At 39.6% G+C, this 25,378-nt stretch overlaps 2 protein-coding genes across 9 annotated transcripts in view; both read left to right on the forward strand.

Annotated features, from left to right (window-relative positions):
- Nucleotides 1–25,378, forward strand: part of LOC115210217 (SLIT-ROBO Rho GTPase-activating protein 3) — a 410,133-nt gene that overhangs the window by 122,989 nt on the left and 261,766 nt on the right. The window lies entirely within an intron of this gene.
- LOC115210218 (serine/threonine-protein kinase Nek4) overlaps nt 1–25,378 on the forward strand; it is a 505,173-nt gene that overhangs the window by 13,505 nt on the left and 466,290 nt on the right. For all 8 annotated transcript variants that reach the window (XM_036502160.1, XM_036502161.1, XM_036502159.1 and 5 more), the window contains exon 3: nt 7,468–7,734. In XM_036502160.1, coding sequence (XP_036358053.1) covers nt 7,468–7,734 — 267 coding nt within the window. The remainder of the gene's footprint in view (nt 1–7,467; nt 7,735–25,378) is intronic.

Consider the following 25,378-nt stretch of genomic DNA (forward strand, 5'->3'; position numbering starts at 1 on the left):
GAGAGCAGTGCTTATGACTCTTTTTAACACTTCCAAGATTGGTGGAAAAAAGTGAGGAAGGTATCCTCCAGAGTGGAATCAGCTTAAGGCACTCAAGAATATGGTAGTCTTAAATTGGTGATGAATTAAAATATATTACCCAAGTACAGGGTGTTCAGGTTAAATTTGATTTTTTTTGTTTCCTTTTTTTTTAGGAACAGCTAGATGTATTGGTGAACAGCCAACGGCATTGGGGAGCATAAAGATTAAAGTTGTAGTTGAGAAAAACTTAGCTGACATGGAAGATGGGAAGCCATCTGAATATTGGAAAAGTGTTTCCTCTTTCATAATGATTTGTGCAAGGTATCATAATGCTAATATCATGACTGCTGATCAATGCTCTGTGAATATGGTGGCCAACAGAAAAGAGACACAGTAGGTATTCTGATTATATCGCCATTGGAATACATCCCTACATCTCTGAACAGGCCTTAGGCTCAATTCAGATGACTATTTGAAGCTGCTGGAAGGCCATATATGTAGCAACAGGATTCTGCTCCCTGCCATAGCTCTGGAAAGAGTCAGAAGTGGTTGTTGGAGAATTTCGGTGATTTCACCTGCCACAATTTCTGGTTTATTTAAATTCCCCCAGTTGTAATCCCACAGATTAATATGAGCGGGGCACAGTTGAGAAAGATACCAACTGTTCTGCCTGAAATATCAAGGTCAAGCCAGTGGCCAAGATCAAGGAGGTGACTGAAGGTCTTCTCAGGGACACTGAGGAACACATGTACCAAGTTCTGGAGCTGTCATGAGGTTGTGGTGAAAGCTGAGGCAGCCATAATCTAGTTGATATTTTTTCAAAACAATATTTTTATATTTGCATGGGATATTGTGTTTACTTTTTCTTTTATGCAAACTGTCAGATTTAGTCTGAACCACCTGCAGATTATGATGGGATATTGATCTTGGAACACAAAGAGCCAGATCAATTACCACAAGACATTTTGTCAAATGCTCTAGCAGTTCTGCCAGCACACCACCCTTATCAATCTTGGCCAAGTTAATCTCAGTGGGATTTGAACTCAGAATATACAGAGCTTGAATAAGTATTGCAAGGCATTTTATCCAATGCTCTAATGACTGCTTATTCACTGCATATGTACTGTAGTTAAGACTAAAAACTCTTGAGTTCAGTACTTTTATCTTTTTGGGTATTTCAATTTTAAGGACATTTGGGTTTATCATATTTGACTTAATTATGCTTAATGATCATATTTACAGCTCCATGTTTACTGCTTTAATTTTTTTCAGTTCTTTGGGTATAGTGAAAATTTCAATCTGTTGTGATATATATTGCTTTTGACTGTATGTTTTCTATTGTTCCTAACTTTGTATTATTTCTTCTCTTATCAAGGTTTTTAGATGTTCTTCAGTTTTAGTTATAAAATTGTTTCTTAATTAATCATATTTATCTTCTTAAAATTCCAAAAAGTATGTCATATTTTCTACAGATTTGTTGTCAATGCCAGATATTTGACAAAATAGTTTAGGTGGTAGAAGTAAAATGGCTGAGTGGATAATGCTTAGAAATGATTAACTTCAAAATAACAGGTTTTGAGTGGGGTTGAAGGAGGAGGAGGATGGTGGTGGTGGTTGGGGTGTTTGTTTTGTTTTGATTGTCATAAATGTATTCTTTCTATACTTCCTGACATACTGGTGTCACAATAAGGGGAAGATAGAAAATAAATAAAACAAAAGAAACAGTGACAGGGATGAGATGGTGATGGAAGAGAGACAGTGAGATAACTTCCTGTTGCTGGGAAGATATTGTGTTAGAGGAGAAGTATACCTTTTGGTAGGAATCCTCTCAATTCCTTTTTAGGACAGCTCCTCTGTCACTGGCACCCAGGTCTCATCTGTGGATCCATAAACTGTCTGCATATGGAAGTGCACCACTTCATTGGATGGCCAGCTCTCGGTGATATTCTTTCAGAGCTTGTCACCCCATACATGTAAAAAGTGGATTTCCAGTAGACTATGTGGAGGAAACTCAACCACCATTGAACTAGTTTCAACGGGCAGAAAGAATATCCAAGCAATGTTGCTGTGGGACGTCTACTTTATATCACAGTAAGACACATCGATTGCTCTGGTCAGGAAGTCAGAGATGAGAGAGTGAAGCTGGTCATTTGATGCAGTCCTCTCTCACTTAAAGTTCAGTGCATGTCAGTACTCAAATATCTTCAAAAGAAGAAAACAGCAGATAATTTGTTGAAGAGGTTGGAGTATCATGTTCATTTTTGACAATGAAATTCCATTACTTCTAGTTTTGTGACATGGTAAGTCTATAGGCATGAGTAATCATGAATCTCTGGTCATCTGCTCAGCTGAATCCTCCATTGTTGTGGTGTGAAAAGGTGGTCATCTTCAAAAAGAAGGGGTGAATAACATTGCTTGGTAAGGAAACTGAATGAAAGAAAAATAAATGATGTGATAGAGGAAGAGAGAGTAATGAAAGAAGGAGTAATGTGAGAGAGAGTGAGTGATGAGTAGCATTAAAGACAAGACTTGGTAAGATAGAGAGAGCTTTGGATATCAGTAATGAGTGATAGAGGAGAGAGAATGATTGGTGAGCAATAGGTCAAATTGTGATGAAGAGAAGACAGTAAATGGAAACTTAGCATAAATATAATGGGGAAGAGAAATCCAGATGTAGATATTATTGCAACAGTTGTCACCACTACCATTTTTGCATCCATCTTCTCATACTTGTATGGGCTGGGTGTGTCCATTTCACCACAGCATATTGCTACTTTTGCAGTCTTTACTCATCTTTATTGGTTTGGATGCATTTTACCTGATGTAGAAACTTTATGAAGGTTTTCTTGACTTGTGTACACTCACTGACATATTTAATTTCAGATGGGGCCCTCCATAGAATTGTGATTCAAAGTTTATTTTAGCTCATTCATAAGTGCAGGCATAGGTATGTACCACTGTATGGGACCTTGAGCAAGTGCCTTTGACTGTAAAACCCCAGGCTTACCAAAGCCTTGTGAGTGGATTTGGCAAGTGGAATCTATAAGAAACCCATATCTCTCTCTCTCTCTCTCACCAACACAGAATTTTGTGCATATGTGAGTATTTGTGTCTCATCTTGACAGCATGCAATAATTGTGTCAACCTCATGCAACTAGTATCTTTCATTTCCAGTCTTCTTTGTAAAAGTATCCAATGAAGGAAACAAGTGAGGATTGGTGATAGGAAGGACATCTGACTATAGAAAATGCCTCAGTGAAGTCTTTCAAACAACTGCAAGCATTGAAAAGTGTACATAAAAATAATGATGATGATGATCCAAGAGTTTGCTGCCAGATATGTATACTTGCTTGACCTCTCAAAATGAATTGTAGATATACAATTTGAAAAAAAACCTCTTCATGAGAACTGATTTCTCAGTTTAATGAGAGATCTTTACTGGAATTTATAAAAGATGTTTACATTAGTGTTGTATTTTCATGTACAGTTTGTATCATCAAACTTGTAATTTACAATTTGGCCTAAAATATATGATGATAGTTATTTGTCTTTTCATTTTTTTCTAAAATTGAATTCATTTTTCTAACAGTATTGGCTTGTATGTTCTTGTAGTTTGTGGATCAATGTTGTTGATGGGGCTATTAGAGAAAAGAAACAGGCTTGGAAGGAATGGAAGAACAGTGGTAGCAGGGAATTGTATCAGACTGCCAGAAGGGAAGCTAGGAGACAGGTTTATTTAGCCAAAAAAAAAATTGCCGATGTTCTGCACTGTGAGGACCAAAGACTTGAGGTATTTCGCATTGCAAGACAGTGTTACCAGGTAATACATGAAGGAGTCACACCTAATGGCTGTTGTAGCAGCACCATAGTCAACTGCTAGAAAAGTAAAGGTGATGCTTTAGATACAAATAATTACAGTGGTATCGAGTTGTTGGATCAGGTAATGAAGGTCTTGGAGAGGGTCATAGCCCAGCTAATTAGGGAGAGAGTCAGTTTAGATAAGATGCAATTTGAGGATTAGAATCGAAGGGCCTTAGAGTCAACCTAGCTAAAACCAAAGTCCTAATAAGTAGGAAGGCAGACAAACCACAAATCCCTTCAGGTAGACGGCCCTGCTTGATCTGTAGTAGAGGTGTAGGTAGAAACTCTATAAGATGTACCCAGTATAACCTATGGACACATAAGAGGTGCAGCAATATCAAAGGAAGGCTAACTGGGAAGATAGTTTTTGTATGTGGCAGATGTTCAGGAGCAATAAACACCGAAAATGTGCAGAGAACAACTTCTGCCACATTCCAGGGAGAAAAGCTAGAAGTAGTTGATAGTAGGTGACCAAGTCAGTAGTGAGGGAGGGTGCACTGAAAGTGTAGCTGCTAGAATAAGAATAGCTTGGGCAAAGTTCAGAGAGCTCTTACCTCTACTGGTGACAAAGGGCCTCTCGTTCAGAGTAAAAGGTAGACTGTATGATGCATGTGTACGAACAGCCATGCTACATGGCAGTAAAACATGGGTTGTGACTGCTGTGGACATGCATAAGCTTGCAAAGAATGAAGCCAGTATGCTCTGATGGATGTGTAATGTCAGTGTACATACTCAACAGAGTGTAAGTACCTTGAGAGAAAAGTTGGACCTAAGAAGCATCAGATGTGGTGTGCAAGAGAGACGACTGCTCTGGTATGGTCATGTGGCGAGAATAGATGAGGATAGCTGTGTAAAAAAGTGCCACACCCTAGCTAGTGGTTGAGGGAACCTGGGAAGAGGTAGACCTAGGAAGACGTGGGATGAGGTAGTGAAGCACAACCGACAAACATTGGGCCTCACTGAGGCAATGACTAGTGACTGAGACTTTTGGAAATATGCTGTGCTTGAGAAGACCTGGCAAGCCAAGTGAGACCATAACCCATGGCCTATGCCAGTGGTGTAACCAGCCCACTTATGCATACCTTTCCTTCATTGAACACGAAACTCTGCTTGTGAAGAGCTGTTGAGGCAAGTGAAATCGAAATCAAATTCGATGACAGCACCGCTTGACTGGTATCTGTGCTAGTGGAGTGCTAACAGCACCATCCAAGCATGATTGTTGCCAGGGCTGCTGACTGGTTCCCGTGCTGGTGACATTTAAAAAGCACCAGTCGAGTGTGATCATTACCAGCATCGCCTTACTGGCATTTGATAACATTCGAGCAAAGTTGTTGCCTGTGCCACTGGACGGGTTCTTGTGCAGGTGGCATGTAAAAAACACCTTTTGAGTATGACTGTTGCCAGTACTGCACCCACTATACTCTCAGAGTGGTTGGTGTTAGGAAGGACATCCAGCTGTAGAAACTCTGCCCAATCAAATTGGAGCTTGGTGCAGCCATCTGGCTTGCCAGTCCCCAGTGAAACTGTCCAACCCATGCCAGCTTGGAAAGATGATGATGAGCACTTCATTTCCTTTGCACTCATATTTGTGGGTTCACCTTCTAAGTACATTTATTTTTGCATTAAGCAGATGGAAAACAATCTACTAATTGTAGTGAAGATTTTTTCATATATGCAAACCAATGAACCTTTCATCAATTTGACAGTTCAGTCATTCCTCATAACATAGAAGTCTATGATCCATAGTATCTACTTTGATCTAGCTAGACTTAGCCAATTCTGTACATGGAAAGTATTGCATAACAATGCTCAATGAGTAGAAAGTATTGATGTTTTGGTTTGTTGTTTGGTAGCTATCAACAAGGCCAACCGTGTTATACATATAGTTATACATTCCAGGCAAAACTAGATGTGAATTTGAATATATTTTGAAAGGTGGCAAGCTGGCAGAAATGTTAGCATGCCGTGCAAAATGCTTAGCAGTATTTCATCTGTCTTAACATTCTAAGTTCAAATTCCACCATGGTTGGCTTTGCCTTTCATTCTTTCAAGGTCAATAAATTAAGTACCAGTTGCGTACTGGGGTCAATTTAATTGACTGCCCCCTCCCCCAAAATTTCTGGCCTTGTGCCTAGAAGAGAAAAGAATGTAAGAGGAGAAAAGAATATAATATTTTGAGTACATTTTGTTTCTTTGTCTTATACTAGCTGAATTACCTGGCATTGCCTGGGTTACCACCGTTCTTATTCAGATTAGTAAACAATAAATGCAAAGATTTTTTTTCTCATAAATGTTCCAAAATATCTATATTTTATTAAAAAATATCCAAGTTGTAATGATAATAGAACTTAAAACTGAAAATCTGTCAGTCTTGAAGCTCCTCAAGGTAAATAATCTTCATTGTTGGTGTCCTAATGAATAAATTGTTTCTGCTTCTAACTCATGAGCAACCAACATAGAGTTGGTCATGGGAGATGCATGTAGTAGAGAGATGAAGTCCAACTACATGGAAGGATTGACCATGAGATTTGTTAACTGAAATACCAAAACTTAGTTTGACTGGAAACTGAAGCCTCTTAAATTCAAATGCAACATCTGTAGGTATGAAAGGAAATTTTAGAATAAAGACATTTTCTCCTTTGTGACCACCTGTTATGATTGTTACTTGTAGGACATGATGGCTTCATAGAAGTAACAATTGAGTTCCATTACACAGGTAAGGTGGGTCAAAATTCCTATGCAATATAATGGGAGCATCCAGCTTTAGTGTCAAGTTATGCAGTGATATCCCAGTGGGTTTAAGTGTGTTCAGAAATTCAGAGTATTGAACAGCCTGATCTTGATCAACTGTTATGTGAATTGATGGAAAAGTCATTTCTGATGTATCTGTTAACTTTTGAAGAAGTTCATGATTGAGTTTATCAACCATTTCATTAGTTAGAGCCAGTATAGCTCTTTCACATGGCCAGTTTACATCAGTGTAATTGGCAATCACATATACACTGACACATACATACACTCTCACGTACACTGACACACACACTCTCACATACATATACTAAGACACACAGACATACATTTATGTAATGAATGCGCAAACACACACTCTCATATATACAAAATGTGTTGTCATCGTCGTGGTATAAAATGTCCTTTACTATCTTGTATGTATCAAACATGCAAATACACACATACACACACATATACAAAATATATGGTGGTGGCGGCATAAAATGTCCTTTATCATGTCATGTGTAATGAACACGCTAACACGTACACTCTCACTGAACATACACACTCATATACAAAATGTGATGTGGTGGTGGTATAAAATGTCTTTTACTATAGTTGACTATAGAAAGATTACTTTAGATAAAATGTTATATTAATCCAAATGAAAATAAAAGTTACATGACATTCACGGGGTCTAATACCTTGTAAAATTTGATTTCATTTGGTGAAGCCATTTGAGAATGCATAGGGAACAGACAGACAAAGAATTTTATATATAGAGAGATTGTGATATATAAAACACACAATTGATGTAAAAACATATAATAAAGATTGTTATTTTTGATATTTCAGTATGTTCTTAAAAAGATCAACTTGAAAAGTACATCTGATAAAGAACGTAGAGCAGCTGAGCAAGAAGCAAGATTGTTATCCAACTTAAAACATCCAAATATTGTGACTTACAAAGATTCCTTTCAGACTGGTGAACGATATTTATACATTGCCATGCAATATTGTGAAGGTGGTGATCTCTACACTTTGCTTAAGGAACGCAAAGGGAAGGTCTTAGAAGAGAAACAGGTTGTGGAGTGGTTCATACAAATAGCTATGGCTCTACAGGTAAAAAAAAAAATTTATATCCAAACACACTTTGTTTTTGCACTTTTTATGTAATACATGTAATTCTTCAGCCACTTGGTATTTCGCACAGAGCCTAACAAATGTCAGTATTATTTCTCAGTCAGATAGCATGAAGGGCATTTAGTTCTGAAAGCTAATTAATTGCTTCAACAATATGCAATTGCTGAAATGGAAAAAAGACAAAACAATTATACAAGAATCAGCAAATGAATCTAAAATATTTAGAAAAGAAAATAGTTTTTCAATTTTTAACTTTGAGTAAAGCCTTTTCATTTATTCCAATTACAAGTTCTATTATTTGCATTCAGGAAATATGAGTTCAATCAAATCTTCTTAAATAATTTAGGTACCTTGAAACATTTTTATTGGAGATAATATTTAAATATAAATGAGTTATATTATGTTGAGATTTCAGCACAATGTCATTACTTATGCATAAAAATAAATTACTATTCATTATGGTTGGTGAAAGGTAAAGATGACCGAGTTGGTAGTTGATGGTTTGAATTCTGTCTGTGATGTGCCTTTAATATGCCATTTCTTATTAGTTTAGTTCACGTATATATGAATAATTACTATAGATGTTGATGAACCACATAGGCCTGGGTTCAGTCCCACTGCATGGCATTTTGGACAAGTGTTTTCCACTATAGCCTTGCGCCAACTGAAGCCTTGTGAGTGGATTTGGTAGAAGCATACTGAAGGAAGCCCATTGTGTGTGTGTGTGTGTTTCTTCGTGTCTATGTTGGTTTGCTACCACTGCTTGACAGCTGGTGTTAGTGTTTGTTTTTTTACATCCCCATCAGCTAGTGATTTAGCAAAAAGAAACTGGGAGAATAAGTAGCAGACTTGAAAAAAAAAAGAGTATTGGCATTGATTCATTCAACTATCAAATTCTTCAAGCAGTACCCCAGCATGGCTACAGTCTAATAACTGAAACACATAAAAGATGGGTTTAGATCACTGTTGCAAAGCAAGAATTGTACAATTAGTGAATGTTTCATTGTTTATGGGGTCTGAGAGGTGGGTAGGAGACCACTTCAGTGTATTCTTCTACAAAATCCCTGTAAATGCTTCATTTTTAGGGCTACCAGAAGTTATCTTTGGATTGATTGTTAATTGTTAGATATTCTCTTTCTCTCAATCAAACAAATCAGTTCTCTTTTATGTGTATGTTGCAGCTATTGCCTTGATATACAGAACTCTAAACCCACTCTATAGAATGCCTTCACATTGTTTTAATTTATAATAAGAATTGAACAAGTTATAGGTGCTGAATCTGTTTTGAGTTTTTAACTATTGTATTATTTCTCTAAACTTAGCTTGAAATTCACGTTTTGTAATTGAGTGGTTAGTATTTGGTAAAGTATTGCTCTATTAGATACTTGACAAGTAATAAACTTAGAGACTAATATCTGTAAGTTTATTTTCCCATCACTGTAACATTAAACACATCTTAAGGATGAAAAGATAATAACTTTCCTGTTAATTAATGTCAAAGCTATTGCTGGTACTATAGATTTGAACATGATTCAAGTGTCTTTTGTTCTAGGTTCAGTGATGCTTCAAGTTATTTAGATGATAGTACATCTAAGGAAATTAATGTGCAAAAGTCTAGCATTCTATCCAGATAGATCTATCACATCTGTCAAATGTTCTGAAAACATGATAGAGATCTATGAATCCTTTAGAGTCCATGAAAGAATCAATTAAAAAAGTTAATATATTCTAGAATTATTAAACTTCATGATACACATTTAACATACAACACCAGTGAAATTAATGATTATGGTTGAAAATGTCAGACAAGTTCAAGATTTTGTACATTTCATATTTATAAATAGTGAAAATCAAGATATGCTTGTTGGAAGTATCAAGTTTATGGTGTCCAATTTAAAGTCCCTTTTTCCCATGATAGCATGAGTTGAATAAATTATTATTGAGGCATCATTTTACTGCTGGATACTTTTCCTGTCACTGACACTTGTTTTTCAAGTGAAGGACTTTTTTTATTTTGGAAGTGGAAAAGAATGACAAACAAGAAATGTGAGGAAAAGAATGCATTTAGGAAAAACAAATGACAATTACATCCTCTCAAAATCTGTAGTACAGCACTACAGTATGGTTTGTTAGCTGGGAATGTCAACATAATGTCACTTTTTTTGCTAAAATAGATCTCGTGAACTGCAGGATGTAAACATTCACAGATACATATATATACATACAGATGGATGCTGACAGCTCCATAAAGAAGTGTTGTTCACTCAAAGTGGATGGAACTCATAGAAGAGGGAGACCCAGAAAGATATGGGACAAAGTACTGAAGGACAACCTCAGAACGCTGAGCCTTTTGGATGAGATAACAAAGGACTGAGATACCAGACACCTTCCTGTAGATCTGCCTGCCACAGCAGAAGTGTTAAGGCCCCTGATGAAGAGGACTGACCTGCAAGAGTCCTGTTTTGGTGCCACATAAAAAGCACTTGTGCTGGTGCCAGCATCATGTTAAAAGTACCCAGCACTCACTGTAAATTGGTTGGTTTCAGGAAGGGCACCCGATGTTAGAAACCAAGCAAAATCAGACTGCAGCTCTGGTCAAACCAGCCAACCCATGCCAGCAAGAAAACGGATGTTAAAGGATGATGATACATACATGTATATCATCATCATTATCATCACCATGTTTACTTTTCCATGCTTGCATAGATCAGATGAGACTACATATGGGCCGAGTTTTTCTACATCCAAATGTTCTTGCCAACACCAACTTCACCTGTTTTCCAGCAAGGTAATAATCTCCCAGTCTATTGAACAGCAAAAGACCCAGACATGGTAATGGAGAAATGCAAAAAACTGGAAGTAAATGATGTCAGCTACATGAAAGGTGAAACTTTTGTTTACAATCAGTGAACACAAATGAAGATTAGAGGAAATACAAACATATTCATGTACACACACACACTCATTCATCATCATTTAATGTCCCTTTTCTCATACTGGCATCGGTTGGATAGTTTGACATGAACAAACAAGCCCAAGAGCTGCACCACATTCTAGTGTCTACTTTGGCATTGTTTCTACAGCTGGATACCCTTCCTAAAACAAAGTCCCTACAAGATAAGACCCCTCTACTCAGTGGGATATAGAATTGAGGGCTAAACTAGCATAGAGGGATAGGAGTAGGTGTTTTGCTGAAGAGATGAATACATGGCTTGTCCATCTGGAAAAGATATATATATATATATATATATATATATATATATATAAATAGATGAGTGTATTTTCCCTTGTTAACAATTAACATGGAAACAATAGATAAATAGTTACCAGGGTAGCGAAAAATTGCACAAATAAAGAGGTTGTAACTCCTTGTTTTTAAAGGTCGAAACTTCGGGTTTACATGGAATTTTTTGTATAATATGTAAATAAATAAATGGAGTTTATTTATTTATTTGATGATCATATGACGAAGGCAACTTTTTAGATATTACGCTTAACTTACACAATAACTCTTACTTCCCATATCATAAACCATTGACCAATCTTAAGTACATTAGCAAATTTAGTAATCATTCTAGAGCAATTACTAGGAACTTAGTTAAAAATATTTCATTTAGATTATTTAAGTTATCTGCTAATGTTGACATTTTCAATGTTAACGCTGAATTTTATAACTCTGCCTTACTTAAAGCAGGTTATACAGAGAAAATTTTCTACATTGATTCTATTCAGTCTTCAATAATGTAGATATGAAATCTAGTTGTAAAGGAATTATCGATTACAAGTTTAATCTATGCACCAATACAAAGCGGAGGAAGGGAGATAACCCTTATTTAATTCCTTATTATCATTCTAAAAGTAAATGTAAAACTTTCAAAAATAATTACACTAAAAATAAGATAAATAGTAGTAAAAATATTTGGTTCATTCTTCCAACGGGAGACAAATTAAATCTAATCTCCCATTGCAATTTCGTCAAGCTGTTATTAGGAATTTTCCAAAGAATTCTAGGTATTACTCTATTATCAATTCACATACGGTTAGGATTGGTTTTTCCAACACAAAAAATCTCTTACAAATTATCTCTTCACATAATAACAACCTGTTAAATATTAATACATTTACTAATACTAACATTAATTTAGCTAATACCATCCATCCCTCTAGAAATATTGATAACAAGGTTATTGTATCTGAAGTCAATTCCAACAGAATTAAGTTTATGTTACGTAACTCTAAAATTCTATATACCAGTGTAAAATCATTACTCAAAATAATGTACAATTTTACATTGGAAGCATGCCATTACAGTTATCTAAAAGAATTTCTATCCATTACTCAACATTTAAGGATAGAAATAAACGTAACAGCACAGGGCTCAGTAAATTAATTTGCGATCTAAAAGACCACAATGAACAATTTAATTTAGAATGGTTGATTCTCTCAATCTCGATACCTTATGACAAAGCCAAGGAATTCTGTCTTCTCTTTAATTCTGAACTATTTTTCATTATTTTTTCTAAAAATCCCCTAGTAAACAGTTATAGAGCGTGCATACCAATGTAAACATTGGCAAAAACACACCTTTAGTTCATATAAGTAATCTTTATCATTATATATAATTTATACATGAATTTTCTTTTTATATTTAACATTCACTAAAAAAAATCCATCCTCTTTCTATAGGCTACTTCTGATGTTATATCATATAATGTTTCTTCAAACAATAGTAATAGCATTCAGTAAATCACTATACATATCCATCATTTTCTGTTAAAATGTCTTATTGACAAGTTTCATTTCTTCACTTCCCTGAAGAGAAGATTACATTGCTTTACACCATTTATTCCTTTGGAATATCAGTGAAATCTTTGAAACATGTATCGGAAGTAAATGTATTTGAATTATACCTGCGTTAAACTCCATTTATTTATATATATATATAAAGAGAGAGAGAGAGGTGAAGTCAAGGTACAAGGTGAATATGGCAGACAGGATAGAAAAGAAGAAAAAAGTGGATAAGTGTGCTGAGTGAGAATAGTGTGACAGATAATTAGAGATAGGGAATGAGTTGGATGTGGAGAATATCAGTTCTGTAGAGGGTAAATGAATCAAGGAAATGGGATAATACGGAAGATTCATAGAAGAATAGGTGTCAGAAGATTAGTTGTAGGGAGAGGCTTAACAGAACCTCAATTCTGCTGTGATGGACAAGTCTTCTGATGCACAGAATATCACTTTTCTTTTCAGTCCCCTGACTGAGGCTTCTCCAATAGGTTCAATGTCTTGCATTCAGTCTTCACCACATTATTCCTGGAGTCTCCCTCTTCCCCAACTCCTTCAGTGTTTACCAATAGGCAGCCCTTTATACAGCTGTCTTCATCTATCCATATCACACGTCTCCTGCATATTACATCTGATGCCTCTTATACTTGATTTTTCACTTAGCACATTTGTACTTTGTTGTACATGTCCATTGATGTTCTCCAATTTCCCACTTTGGTATAGTACTCCATTTTTTTTTAATAAATCCTCGATTAAAATTTCATATTCCACAACCCCAAACTTGGGATTCATAATCACCATTTCTAATAGGTGCAAGCTCAGTAATTGATGGTGGAGTTTCATAACCAGTATTTGTTTTTAAAAGAGAAGAGTATTTTTCAAGATAATGTTCATGTCAAATAAGTGCAAGCCACCTAATTGCAGACCCTGAGAACCACTGATCAGGTTTCCATTTTAATCAAGTTAATAGTATACTGTAATCTTGGAAAATCCCACCCTCTACCATAGCAATCATTTGGACACCCTAAAATTAGCATTAACACCAGTAACTATGGTGAAACAAATATGAAACATCATCACCTTGACTCCTATACTCCTAGAGACAATTTAAACCCTTGATCAGTCAATCAATGCTTACAGTTCCTCTCTCCCATCAGCTTCCACCCACTAGACCTGTTGTTTACTCAATCCTCATTGCTTATATGTTTATATGATAAATATGCCGTTTCAAGTTGGACCTAAGAAGCATCAGATGTGGTGTGCAAGAGAGACGACTGTGCTGGTATGGCCATGTGGCAAGAATGGATGTGGATAGCTGTGTGAAAAAGTGCCACACCCTAGCGGTTGAGGGAATCTGGGAAGAGGTAGACCCAGGAAGACCTGGGATGAGGTGGTGAATATTGGGCTTCACCGAGACAATGACTAGTGACCGGGACCTTTGGAAATATGCTGTGCTTGAGAAGACCCGGCAAGCCTAAGTGAGACCATAACTTTGTGGCTTATGCCAGGAGTGTAACCAGCCCACTTATGCGTACCTTTCCTTCATTGGACACTAAACTCTGATTGCGAAGACCTGTTGAGGCAAGTGAAATTGAAATCAAATTTGATGACTGGCATCCGTGCTATTGGAGTGCTAAGTGTACCATATGAGCATGATCATTGCCAGAGCAACAAGCTGGCCTCCGTGCCGGTGGAACATAAAAAGCACCATTCGAGCATGATTGTTACCTGCATCGCCTTACTGGCACTTGTGCTGGTGGCACGTGAAAAAACATTCGAGCGAGGTCTTTGCCAGTGCCGCTGGACTGACTCCTGTGCAGGTGGCACATAAAAAGCACCATTTGAACATAGCTGTTGCCAGTACTGCCTGACTGGCGCTCATGCCGGTGGCACATAAAAGCACCCACTACACTTTTGGAGTGGTTGGTGTTAGGAAGGCACCCAGCTGTAGAAACTCTGCCAGATCAGAGTGGAGTCTGGTGCAGCCATCTAGTTCGCCAGACCTCAATCAAATCGTCCAACCCATGCTAGCATGGAAGCGGATGTTAAATGATGATGATGATGATGCCATTTAATGTATACATGTGTATAAATATTGTATTAATAATAATAATATTGCATTAATAATAATTGTATGAAAAATAACGATAATAAATATTATTGTAGTAATAATAGTAATTAAGTATTAAAATTTATCATAAGTCTGGTTAGCAGATGATAATTAAAATACTAAGCAACATGGGGGAACTATTGTAATTCTCTACATAGTTTTTCTGTCACAGCAGCCATTAACATATTTAAGGAATAGTTTTGGTAAACATCATTCAGTTTTGGCTGTCACCTTGTTCACAAAACTTCAGCTTAATTTTATCTATTTCATTTTATTCAAATGTGACTCTCTCAATCAATACTTATAATTCCTCTCTCATCAGCTCCCCCACCCTAGAAATGTTGTACACTCAATCCTCATTGCTTATATGTTTATATGATAAATATGCCATTTAGTGTGTACCTATGTATAAATATTGTATTATTAGTAATAATAATAATAAAATATTAAAATTTAATAATAATCATCATCATCATCATCATTTAACGTCCATTTTCCATGCTAGCATAGGTTGGATGATTCGACCGGGGTCTGGGAAGCCAGGAGGCTACACCAGGCTCCAGTCTGATCTGGCAGTGTTTCTACAGCTGGATGTCCTTCCTAACGCCAACCACTCCGTGAGTGTAGTGGGTGCTTTTTACGTGCCACTAGTACAGGTGCCAGGGGAGGCTGGCAACGGCCACGATTGGTTGGTGCTTTTTACATGCCACTGGCACGGAAGCCAGTCAATGTGGCGCTGGCATTGGCCACATTTGGATGGTGCTTTTTACGTGCCACTGGCACAGGTATCACAACTACAATTTCCATTTGATTTTTTGATGTTGATGTACTTGACTCAACAGGTCTCCTCAAGCACAACAGGTCGTCCTACAATCCAAAGTAAGCATAGCAGGCCGTCCTGCGATCTAAGGTACTAAGGATGGGCTGGGGCTGCTATACGAAACTGGTGCTAGAAGCAGCCATGAACTCACGTTATTTGTCGGATCTTCGCAGTCACAGCATATCCTCAGAGATCTCGGTCTTTCGTCATTGCCTCTGTGAGAGCCAACGTTCGAAACTCATGCTTGACCACCTCATCCCATGTCTTCTTGGGTCTACCTCTACCCTGGATTCCTTCAACTGTTTGGGAGTGGCACTTCTTCACACATCTCTCCTCATCCATCCGTAGTGCATGACCATACCAGCACAGACGAATCTCTTGCATGCCATATCCAATGCTTCTTATGTCCAGCATTTCTCTCAGGGCACTTACACTCTGTTGTGTGTGCACACTGACATCACACATCCAGCAGATCATGCTAGCTTCATTTTTTTCAAGCCTACGCATGTCCTCTGCAGTCAGAGCCCATGTTTCACTACCGTGAAGCATGGTGGTTTTTATGCATGCGTCATACAATCTACCTTTCACTCTGAGCAAGAGACCCTTTGTCACCAGTAGGGGTAGGAGCTTTCTAAACTTTGCCCAGGCTATTCTTATTGTAGTGGTAACACTCTCTGAGCATCCACCCCCACTACTAACTTGGTCACATAGGTAGCGGAAACTATCCGCTACCTTGGTGACCAAGTTAGTGATAATAATAAAATATTAATATTGTCTGGTTAGCAGATAATTAGAATTGTAAACAACATGGAGGAGCTATTGTAATTCTCTGTGTAGTTTCTGTCATAGCAGCCGTTTTTGCAAACCCATTATAGTCGCCCTCCCACCCTCGCCTTTTCAATCTAAACATACATGACTTGCTTCCCTAGCTACTCATACTCCTGTTCTGAGAGTAGAGATCCCTCCTCTTTGTACCCATATACCTGTGTGTATGCACCTGTTAGAGTACTGTATACATGTAGGTATGTGCTCATGTGGACTCTATATTTCTATATGTGTATGCAAATGTATGTGCTTATCGGTATGTATTTATATATCTAAGTGTATGTCTTTGTGGGTTGCATGTGCATATGTATGTGTATGTATATATGTGTGTGTGTGTGTGTGGCTATATGTCATCTAAGTGTATGCATATGTGGATTGCATGTGTAAATATGGATATCGGTGTTTGTGTAAATAGGTAAATGCAGAAATGTGTAGGATATGTGGATATATATAGATGTGTGTTTATATATATGTGTGTTTATATATTTATATGTATGTATGTATGTGTATATAAACATGTAAGACTGATATTGTGCTGTGTAGTGTTTGTGTCTCCCTGCCTCTCTTCCTGGTCACTTATGTGCCCTCTTTCCCTCTCACCTTTTTGTCCCTTATTAGGGATGCTGTATGGGATTGAGGAAATTGTAATTCAATTGAATTGAATAAGCTATGTATAAAAACTCTATGCCATCTGGCTAGCATTTGCACAGATCTTCTTTTCAGGTACTGACAAAAAGACTCACAGCAACTGCCTTCCCACTGACACGCCCAAGTACACAAATTCAGGGCTGCTACCATCAACATTGGCACAATGAAAGGTAGGTCTAGTGAGATTATTGAAATGGTGAAGCATTGCCATGTCGATGTGTGTGGTGTGCAAGAAGTGAGATGGGAGGGCGCCTCTGCTAGATTTCTTGTGGGTAAGAGACAGGTTCAAATTCTTCTGGATAGGTAGAAGTGATGGAGTGAGTATTGTGGGCATATTCTTAGCAGAAAAATAGGTGGATGGGGTAATTGAGGTAGTCAGAGTATGTGATAGGGTTATTAAGCTAAGACTTATTATAGATAAATTAATAGTTACATTTATCTCTGCTTATGCTCCACAAGCTGAGCTTACTGATGCCCAGAAGGACCAATTCTACAAGGTCGGTCTGCAGACACCTCAATGACAAATGACAGAAACTGGGTTACTGTGGCTGGTGACATTAATGGACATGTTGGGCAGCATTCCCATGAATTCTATGAGGTTCATGGTGGTTATGGTTTTGGCCCCAGGAATGAGGAAGGAACAAAGCTACTGGAGTTATGAGATGCAAATGATCTCATGATCTACAACACTAACTTCAGTAAGCCAGCCAGCCAGCCAGCCAGTCACTTATTAGTTCAGGAGGCAATCGAGATTGATTGCCTCCTCATCAGGCAACTAGATAGGCAGATGCTCACAAATGCAAAGTCATTTCCAGGTGAAGAATGTACACCCCAACATAAGCTATTAATTAGTTAGTGACTTCAGAATTAGGGTTAGAAAGACTAGGAGAAATAAACTACACTGGACAAGATTATGGAAGCACAAAGACCCAGTTAAGAAATTCAGAGACCCCTCTAATGACAGAGAGTAGGAGGTAGGGACTTGTAGCTTAGAAGGCAATTGGAAGTTCCTGCAGGACAATCTACAGGGGACTGCAGGCCAAATCTGTGGCTGGTGCGAAGTCCTAGCTAGGCCACAGGTGAAATGATGGTGGAACAAGGAGGTGGATGGCATTATAAAAGCAAAGTGACAGGCCTGGAAAGATTGGAAAAACAGTAGAAACAGAATTATATAAGAAGGGAAGCTAAGCAACAGGTTTACATAGCAAAAGGAATAGCCAAAGGCCAGAGGTTTGCTAATGTTATATAGCATGAGGTATTCAGGACTGCGAAGCAGTGTATCAGAGAGAATAGTGATGTGGGTGAGAAATGTGTGAAAATAGGTAATGGTATTAGTGACTCAGAAAAGATATGTGAAAGTGCCACTAAATGGGGAAAATGAATGGAAGGAGGTGGTCTTTCAAATATTGAACTAATTAAATGACCAGCCATCAGGTTTGATAACAGTATAATAGATATGGCAATTAAGGATATGAAGACAGAAAAATCCCCCTGGACCATCAGCTATCACTGCCGAGATGATTAAAATATCCAGTGGTGTGGGATACAGCCTAGTCACTCACATAGTTCGTCAGGTTAATCAGGAAGGCATTATCCCCAATGACTGGTGTAGAAGTATTATTGTTAGCTGCTAGAAAGGTAAAGATGATGCTTTAGATAGAAACAACTACAGAGGTATCAGACTGCTAGCCCAGGTCATGAAAATTACAGAGAGAGAGTTATAACTCAATTGATTAGAAATATAATTAAACTAGATAAGATGCAGTTTGGTTTTGTACCTTGGAGGAGTACCACAGATGTCATCACACTAGTGAGACTGCTACAGGAAGAGTATTTGGCCAAAAGTAAGCCATCATACTAGGCCTTTATTGATCTGCAGAAAGCTTTTGACAGGGTCCTCTGCTCTGTTATATGGTGGTCTCTAAGGAAGGTTGGTGTAGGCGAGTGGCTTGTTACAGCTGTACAAGCCTTGTACAGAGGTGTTGTCAGTAAGGTAAGAGTCAGTGATGAATTTAGTGTACAAGTAGGGGCTCACCAAGGCTCAGTTCTTAGTCCACACCTATTCATCATAGTCTTCCAGGCCATAACAGAGGAATTCAAAACTGGATGCCTGTGGAAACTATGATATGCTGATGACTTCACTCTTATTACAGAATCTGTAGCAAAGTTGGAGAAAAAATTCCGGGTATGGAATCAAAGGGCCTTAAAGTTAACCTAGATAAGATCAAAGTTATTAGCAAGAAAGCAGACAAGGCTCTCTTACTGTGAGGAAAATGGCCCTGCTCAATATATAGGAAAGTCAGGTGAGGGTTGGCAACGAGTACAGTGAAGAATTCCAGATAGAGGTAGGGGTCCACCAAGGTTCAGTCCTCAACCCCCTCCTATTTATCATAGTCCTCCAGGCAATAACAAGAATTCAAGACAGGATACCACTGGGAGCTTCTCTAAGCTGACGACCCTGCTCTAATTGTTGAGTCACTATCAGAACTAGAGAAGTTTCAGGCATGGAAACAAGGATTAGAATCGAAGGCTTTAGAGTCAACCTAGTTAAAACCAAAGTCCTAATAAGTAGGAAGGCAGGCAAAAAACAAATTCCTTCAGGTAGATGGCCCTGCTCGATGTGTAGAAAAGGCATAGGTAGAAACTCTATAAGATTTACCCAGTGTAAGCTATGGACCCATATGAGGTGTAGCAATATCAAAGGAAAGCTAACTGGGAAGATAGTTTTTGTATGTGGCAGATGCTCTGGAGCAATAAACACTGAAAATGTGCAGAGACCAACTTCCGCAACATTCCAGGGAGATAAACTAGAAGTAGTTGATTGCTTCCTTGCCTAGGTGACCAAGTCAGTAGCGGGGGAGAGTGCACTGAAAGTGTAGCTGCTAGAATAAGAATAACTTGGGCAAAGTTCAGAGAGCTCTTACCTCTGCTGGTGACAAAGGGTCTCTCGCTCAGAGTAAAAGGCAGATGGTATGACGCATGTGTATAAACAGCCATGCTACATGGCAGTAAAACGGGCCATAATGAAGGAATGAAGCCAGTGTGCTCTGATGGATGTGTAATGTCAGTGTGCATACTCGACAGGGTGTAAGTACCTTGAGAGAAAAGTTGGATCTAAGAAGCATCAGATGTGGTGTGCAAGAGAGGCAACTGCACTGGTATGGTCATGTGGTGAGAATGGATGTGGATAGCTGTGTGAAAAAGTGCCACACCCTAGCGGTTGAGGGAACTTGTAGAAAAGGTAGACCTAGGAAGACATGGGATGAAGTGGTTAAGCATGACCTTCGAACGTCAGGCCACCAAGGCAATAACTACTGACCGAGACTTTTGGAAATATGCTGTGCTTGAGAAAACCTGGCAAGCCAAGTGAGACCATAACCTCATGGCCTATGCCAGTGGTGTAACCAAGCCACTTATGCATACCTTTCCTTCATTGGACACTAAACTCTGATTGCGAAGACCTGTTGAGGCAAGTGAAATCGAAATCAAATTCGATGACTGTGCTAGTGGAGCGCTAAGAGCACCATCTGATCATGATCGTTGCCAGAGCAGCCAACTGGCTTCCATGCCGGTGGCACGTAAAAAGCACTATTCGAGCGTGATCGTTACCTGTGCAGCCTATCTTCCCAGTTAGCTGTACCGGGCTCCAATCTTGATCTGTGAAAAAACATTCGAGTGAGGTCATTGCAAGTGCCACAGGACCGACTCCTGTGCAGGTGGCACGTAAAAAACACCATTTGAGCATGGCCGTTGCCAGTACTACCGGACTGGCCCTCTACACTTTCAGAGTGGTTGGTGTTAGGAAGGGCATCCAGCTGTAGAAACTCTGCCAGATCAAGATTGGAGCCTGGTACAGCCATCTGGTTCACCTGCCCTCAGTCAAATTGTCCAACACATGCTAGCATGAAAAGCGGACATTAAACGATGATGATGATGACATACACACAACGACATACACGCACATACTCAAGCACGTGCTCGTACACACAATAAAATGAACACAACCTGACACACATCTCCACGTTCACATACACGTACATACATACGCACATACACATATACACATGTACATACACACACACCAGCACAGATTCCCACTTATAGCTCTAACAAATAATACTCATACAGATACGCACACAATTATACGCACATGGGCACACATACACACACGCACATACACGCACGTAAGCACACACACGCACGCACATTACGCCTACACAACTCCAACCCCCCCACACACACACGCAAATTCACATACACACCTATACATATACATACACACAATATATGCCTACACGCGCACACACATATATGTATACACATAGACACGCGCACACAAAAACATGCGCACACATGCACACACACTCGAATGCACACACCTAACACTCACAACCATGGATACATGTATATACACCCACATACACTTTCACACACGCACACATACACACACACACAACTACACGCACATACGACACGCACGCACATACATACACACATACACACAAATGAACCCACACATACATCCCATACACACAGCACACAATTATACATACATGTGTACACACATACACATATACAAGCACACACACACATACACAAAGTAAAGCACAGTTTTTCGTCACACACACAAACTCTACGCATACACACACGTACACTACAAACAAAACACACACGCAATACATATACATACACGCACACACACACACACATACTTCAAACTACCAGTACCTCTCACTGACCATTCTTCCACATGGGTAGACACAAGAGCCACTCCTAATTCATTCTTCCTTGACCTTTAACAATACTGAGCCCTACCACACACATAGATTAACAGCCACAACCACACACACGCACACGCACACACGTGTTATCATTGCACACATACACACACGCACACGCAGACCTGCGCGCACACACATATCCACACTTACACACACATACCTCCTCTTGCACTCTCCTGTCTTTCAAAGAACTTTTTCTTCACCCATTCCCTTCCGGTCATTCAAAATGTGACCGCATGTGTACTGTTGGCGATTTTTTTCCTCCGTCTTCCCTTCTTTGGATCTTTCCTTTTCCTATGTTTCTGATGAAGAGCTCCGTACAAAACGTTAAACCCTCCTTCTTTCCCTCCTTTCTTAGCGTCCAATAATACTATATTTGTTTCACGTCCTCGCGTTGTTGTATTTTCTCTTTGTGTTTTCATGTTTGGATTAACTATATATATATACACACGCACACACAAATATAAATATATATCTTATCTATGAATCCTGCCAAATGCGAGTTTTCTTTTCAGGTTCATGATGCTACTAGGGCCAATACCTCCCATTCCCTCAGGGTTGGCACCCTCAACGTTGGCACACTGAAAGGCAGAACTGGAGAGATCGTAGAATTGCTTGAACGGAGGTGTGTCGATATATGCTGTATTCAAGAAGTGAGGTGGAGAGGAGGTTCTGCTTGGTTCCTCACAGGTAAAGGACAGAGGTACAAGATTTTCTGGGCTGGGAATACTGATGGGGTCGGGGGTGTGGGTATATTTATCGCTGAAAAATGGGTAGATAAGGTAATCGAGGTAGTCAGACTATGTGACAGAATACTGAAGATTAGATTAGTGCTCCATCATAGTTTAGCAACTATTATATCGGCCTGTGCCCCTCAGCCAGGGCTACCCGATGGACAGAAAGACCGTTTCTATGACACCTCATTGACGAACGACAGGGACCTTCTCTTTGTGGCTGGTGACTTCAATGGGCATGTTGGACGATATGCTGGGGGCTTCCATGGCGTACATGGAGACTATGGTTATGGTTCCCGCAACGAGGAGGGAACCAGGCTGCTGGAGTTCTGTGATGCGAATAGTCTTATGGTTTGCAACACTAACTTCAGGAAACCAACAAGCCACTTGGTCACCTACCGATCGGGCGGCATACTAGCCAAATCGACTACATCCTTGCCAGAAAAAGGGAAAGATGATGGCTGCTTATAAATGCCAAAAACCTTCCCAGGCGAAGAATGTACCCCACAACATAGACTGGTAGTTAGTGACTTTAGGATCAGGACTAAGGAGGACGACTAAAAGTCGACCAACATGGAGAAGAAGGGTCTGGAAGCTTAAAGACCCTGCAAATGGACAGAGATTCAGAGACATGTTACTTGAAGCCTTTGACAAAATAGAAGGGTGTATAGCTACACATGGGGTAGAAGATAACTGGATGCTTCTAAGGGACAACCTGCTGAAAGCCGCTGACCAGATCTGTGGCTGGTGCAAAGTCCCCTCAATACCCAAAATAACATGGTGGTGGAACAATATTGTTGACAGGGCTTTTAGACAAAAGAAACAGGCTTGGAAGGAGTGGAAGAACGGTGGTAGCAGGGAAGTGTATCAGACTGCCAGAAGGGAAGCTAGGAGGCAGGTGTATTTAGCCAGAAGGGAAGCAGATAAGAAAAAATTTACCAATGTCTGCGCCGTGAGGATGAAAGACTTGAGGTATTTCGTGTTTGCAAGACAGTGTGTGTGAGAGAGAATCGTGACGTGGTAGGAGAGAAATGTGTTTCGCAAGGTGAGGTTCAATTGCGCTAAATGAGGATGCAAAGAGAGGTTTGAGACGCCACTATGAAAGGTTGCTGAATGAGGCCATGAATGGGATTAAAGAGAGTCTGCCGTATGTCGACCCAACAGAGGGACCAGCAATCCGGTTGACAGTTCCTTTGAGTTAATGGCAATTACAAGCATGAAAACAAGGAAAGCCCCTGGCCCATCAGGAATTACTGTAGAGATGCTCAAAATATCTGGTAGTGCGGGCTATAGCCTAGTTACCCGTATAGTTAACCAGGTGATACACGAAGGAGTCATACCCAATGACTGGTGTAGCAGCATAATAGTCAACTGCTACAAAGGTAAAGGTGACGCCTAGATACAAATAACTACAGGTGTATCAAGCTGCTGGATCAGGTAATGAAGGTCACGGAGAGGGTGTAGCCCAACTAATTAGAGAGAGAGTTAGCTTAGATGAGATGCAGTTGGGTTCGTGCCAGGGAAAAGTACTACTGATGCTATATTCCTGGTAAGACAGCTGCAGGAGAAATACCTAGCCAAAGATAAGCCCCTGTACCTGGCTTTTGTGTTGGAGAAAGGAAAGCATTCAACAGGGTTCCCCGATCCCTATCTGTGGTCAATGAGGAAACTAGGGATAGATGAATGGTTAGTGAGAGCTGTGCGAGCCATGTACAGAGACGCTGCTTGTAAGGTGAGGGTTGGCATCGAGTACAGTGAAGAATTCTGGGTAGAGGTTTGGGTCCACAAGGTTCAGTCCTCAGTCCCCTCCTATTTATCAAGACCTCCAGGCAATAACGGAGGAATTCAAGACAGGATGCCCCGGGAGCTCCTCTATGCTGATGACCTGCTCTAATTGCTGAGTCACTATCAGAACTGAAGAGAAGTTTCAGGTTGGGAAGCAAGGTTTAGAATCAAAGGGCCTTAGAATCAACCTAGCCAAAACCAAAGTCCTAATAGTAGGAAGGTATAGGGACCAATCACACAAACGCCTTCAGGTAGATGGCCCTGCCTCGATTTGTAAAAAAGGCGTCGGTAGAAACTCTATAAGGTGCACCAAGTGTAAGCTATGGACACATAAGAGGTGTAGCAAGGTCAAAAGAAGCTAACTAGGAAAATAGTTTTTATCAGGAGCAATAAACACTGAAAATGTGCAGAGACCAACTTCTACCACGTTCCAGGGAGAAAAATTAGAAGTAGTTGATAGCTTCCGCTACCTAGGTGACCAAGTCAGTAGCAGGGGTGGGTGTGCTGAAAGTATAACTGCTAGAGTAAGAATAGCCTGGGCAAAGTTTAGAGAGCACTTACCCCTGCTGGTGACAAGGCCTCTCGCTCAGAGTAAAAGGCAGACTGTATGATGCATGTGTACATACAGCCATGCTACATGGTAGTGAAACATGGGCTGTGACTGCTGAGGATATGCGTAAGCTCGCAAGAAATGAAGCCAGTATGCTCTGTTGGGTGTGTAATGTCAGTGTTCATAATCGGCAGTGTAAGTACCTTGAGAGAAAAGTTGGACCTAAGAAGCATCAGTTGTGGTGTGCAAGAGAGACGTTTGCGCTGGTATGGTCATGTGACGAGAATGGCTGAAAATAATTGTGTGCAAAAGTGCCACACCCTAGCAGTTGAGGGAACCTGTGGAAGAGGTAGACCCAGGAAAACCTGGGACGAGGTGGTGAAGCACGACCTTCGAACTTTAGGTCTCACCAAGGAAATGACTAGAGACCAACCTATGGAAGTATGCTGTGCGTGAAAGACCCGGCAAGACTAGTGGGAACATAACCTGTGGCCTACATACCTTTCTTCTTGGGACACAAAACTCCACTTGTGAAGACCCGTTGAGGCAATGAAAATCAAAATCAAAATCAAACCTAATCAATCT

Source organism: Octopus sinensis, linkage group LG4 (genome assembly GCF_006345805.1).
Source record: "Octopus sinensis linkage group LG4, ASM634580v1, whole genome shotgun sequence".
Lineage (NCBI taxonomy): Eukaryota > Metazoa > Mollusca > Cephalopoda > Octopoda > Octopodidae > Octopus > Octopus sinensis.